We start from the raw sequence: 3048 nt of genomic DNA, 5'->3' as shown, positions 1-3048 counted from the left end.
GGCACTGGAACATGGATAAAGAGACTTATGTTTACTAAACGCAATATTTCGAAATACATGGCATGGAATCTTTTGGGTGTTGGTTGAATTAGATATGTAATACGACTATCCCATGAAAAATGGTGCAGTTGGGATCTATGGGATTGTTAATATAAGAGACTATAGAGGAATTGCATAGAGATACATTCCAATATACACTGCACATTTTCTTCTTGATGATATTTAAAAAAATATTTATGCCATTATTTTTTATACAGCTTTTTTTATATTTGTGCTATGTATTTGTTTGCTTTCAGGACCATTTGTAGAGCCACTGGGGCCCTTGAACAGAGATGAGATTCCCAGGTTTGTATGAGCGCCTGCAGGTAAGTACCATAGAACTGTGTAAGGGGGGTAAGTGGAACCAGTAACTTGTGCATAAAGGCTGTCATAAACCTCTAATAACATGTACCCAGGGAATACTGTTAGCTGCTTATTTCCCTTTATACATTTGTCTTCATAAAAGAGGAAGGTTTTTGTTCAGCTCTGTATCACTGTGTGAGAGGCTCGCTCCTACTCTGCTGACAGTAATAATCTGCTGCATCTTCTGCTTCCATTCTGCTGATTGTAAGAGTGAAATCAGTTCCAGACCCACTGCCACTGATCCGCTCTGGGGTCCCTGTGTGTCGGGTGTTTGCCAAATAGATCAGCAGCTTTGGTGCCTGCCCTGATTTCTGTTGGTACCAGTGGAGATAGCTGGTAGAGCCTATTGCAACAAAGCTACTGGCTTTACATGTGAGGGTGACAGTTTCTCCTGGTGACACAGAGACATAATCTGGAGACTGAGTCAGAACAATCTGCCCATATGAACCTGAGGATATAAACAGATACAACCAGAAAATCTATTATTAATACATATTTATGTAACATCACTATTATTAGCTGTATATTTAATGTGCTCACCCTGAAGCCAGAGCATGAGTATAGGCAGCAAGAAGCTGTGGGACACCATACTGATCACTGCACACAGGCCTGATACAGATCACTGAGCCCCTGCCTGCACTCACTCATATTTATATCCCCACAAGCACACAGGGAATGTATAATTATATGCAAAACAGAGATGTAATTCAAGCAGCAATTATCATTAGCTCTGATCATACTGGGTAGCAATTTTTAAATGTAAGGTTTTGCATGTGGGATATAAAAAATAGAGCCATATAAACCCTAAATAGTGACACTTTAGAAAAATCCATGATGGAGAAGGACCTGGGGGTGTTGTTGGTAGACAATAAATTGGAGCAAGCAAATCCAGTCAACAGCAAAAAGGATTAGCAAAGTATTGTCCTGTGTTACTGGGGGTATAGACTGATGGTGTGATGAGTGGGTCATTCTCCTTTTTTTTGGTCTCCAATTTAGAATATTAACAAGAGTGTCAGGAAACAGTGGCCAAAATGTACTGACCACCAGGGGACCCTGAGTTTAGTGTTTGGAGTAAGGTATAAGGAAGAAGCTGACTGGGGAACAGACAGGGCAGATACTTGGCAAACAGGAGAACTTTATTAAAGTACGGGCATTGTTAACAAGAGGAGGGCAGAAGTCAGGCACAAGTACACATGGGGTTAATAAACAGTTTGTCAGGCTTACTGGCAAGGAAGGGGAAAGGTACTAGGTTCAACACACAGAAGATTACCAAAATCCAGATTCCTATAGGCTGCAGAGAAATAAAGGCTGGATCAGGAGCACCTACTGGAGAGATCAGCAGGAAAGTAGACCTAAGAAATGACAAGCTTACAATTCAAGTCTGTATATCGGCAGTCTCTGCTGGGAGGTCTATGGGAACAAGCTGCACCTGTTCTTTCATACAGATCAGCTGGGAGAAGAAAGGAGGTTCCATCTTAACATTCAAAAAGGGTTTGTTAGTTACAGTGAGAGCTTTGAAGTTGTGGAATGTTCTCCCTGAATCAATTGTACTGACAGATACACAGTGTCACAATGGGAAAAGTCGCGTCCAAGTGGGCCCCTGTAGCCATTATCCACCCGCTACCTAACTTTATTGCTGGACCTTCTGTCCCCCTCTACAGGTGTGCACATAGAATACTTATTTCTACTGCTATAAGGGCCCTTGCCACAGTCATGATGGGCCCCACTGCTACTACCTCACCTGGCACCCTCTACCTGACCGGCAAAATTGATGGTCCTTCTGTCCAACTGTGTGTGTTTTCCAGTAGCAGTATGAGCAAAGGAGCCAATGCGTGCCCCTGGTGATGTCACTTGCTAGTGTGGTGTCAATCAGAGTGAGAAGGGCCACCATTAGAAATCACGGGGCCCCATACAACAACATTTTCTGGGTCCTGCCCACCCCATCCCCCAAGCCCCACCCCAGATCCCACCCACACCACAGTTAAAAGACCACACAGACATCAGCGCTAAACACCGTAACCCCCCCACTCACAAGTTATAAAAAAACATTGATGGTCAGAGCCCCCCTGTAAGTTAAAAAAATAATTGGCACCAGGGCCCCCCATAAAAGTTTTTAAAAAATTATTGGTGGTCGGGGCCCCCCATAAATTAATAAAAACATTGGCACCAGGGCCACCTCCTTAAAAGTTATAAAGAAACATTGGGGCCCCAGAGAATATTTCTAAAAAAAAAAAAAACATTGTTGGCAGGGGCCTATAGAGTATTAAAATTATACATTGGTGACCTGGGGTTTAATAAAATAAAAAAAAAAACACACATTGGTATCAGCAGAACTGAACTCGTGGCTTCAGGACTTCAAGTTTGGATTTTTTTTGTGACTTTGGTACTTTGGCTCTTCAGGACTCCGGAGGTTCGGGACTTTGGCAGGAGTCCGGCTATTTTGAAAAGTGCAGCACAGCTGGGCCCCCTTTAGGCCAGGGCCCGGTACATCAGTAGCCCCTGTGCCCCCCTGTAGAAGGCCCTGAGAGAGAGAGACATGTGAATGAGAAGTGACTGCAGATTTGATTGCTGGTGTTGTATTTGTCTGTCTTGTGTCTGAACTGATGCTCTGGACAAGCTGGGTTGCTGGTTGTTCCTACCTTTAAA

The 3048-nt window shown here is 43.4% G+C and overlaps 1 gene segment (V, D, J or C); it reads right to left on the bottom strand.

The window, feature by feature from the left end:
* Positions 1–515: 515 nt before the first annotated feature.
* LOC121401890 lies at positions 516–1019 on the bottom strand. The segment is given in 2 exon segments: positions 516–850; positions 943–1019. Coding segments are annotated over 2 exon segments (369 nt in total).
* Positions 1020–3048: the final 2029 nt, after the last annotated feature.

Source organism: Xenopus laevis, chromosome 1L, assembly GCF_017654675.1.
Source record: "Xenopus laevis strain J_2021 chromosome 1L, Xenopus_laevis_v10.1, whole genome shotgun sequence".
NCBI lineage: Eukaryota > Metazoa > Chordata > Amphibia > Anura > Pipidae > Xenopus > Xenopus laevis.
This window is presented reverse-complemented; position numbering and strand designations above follow the sequence as displayed.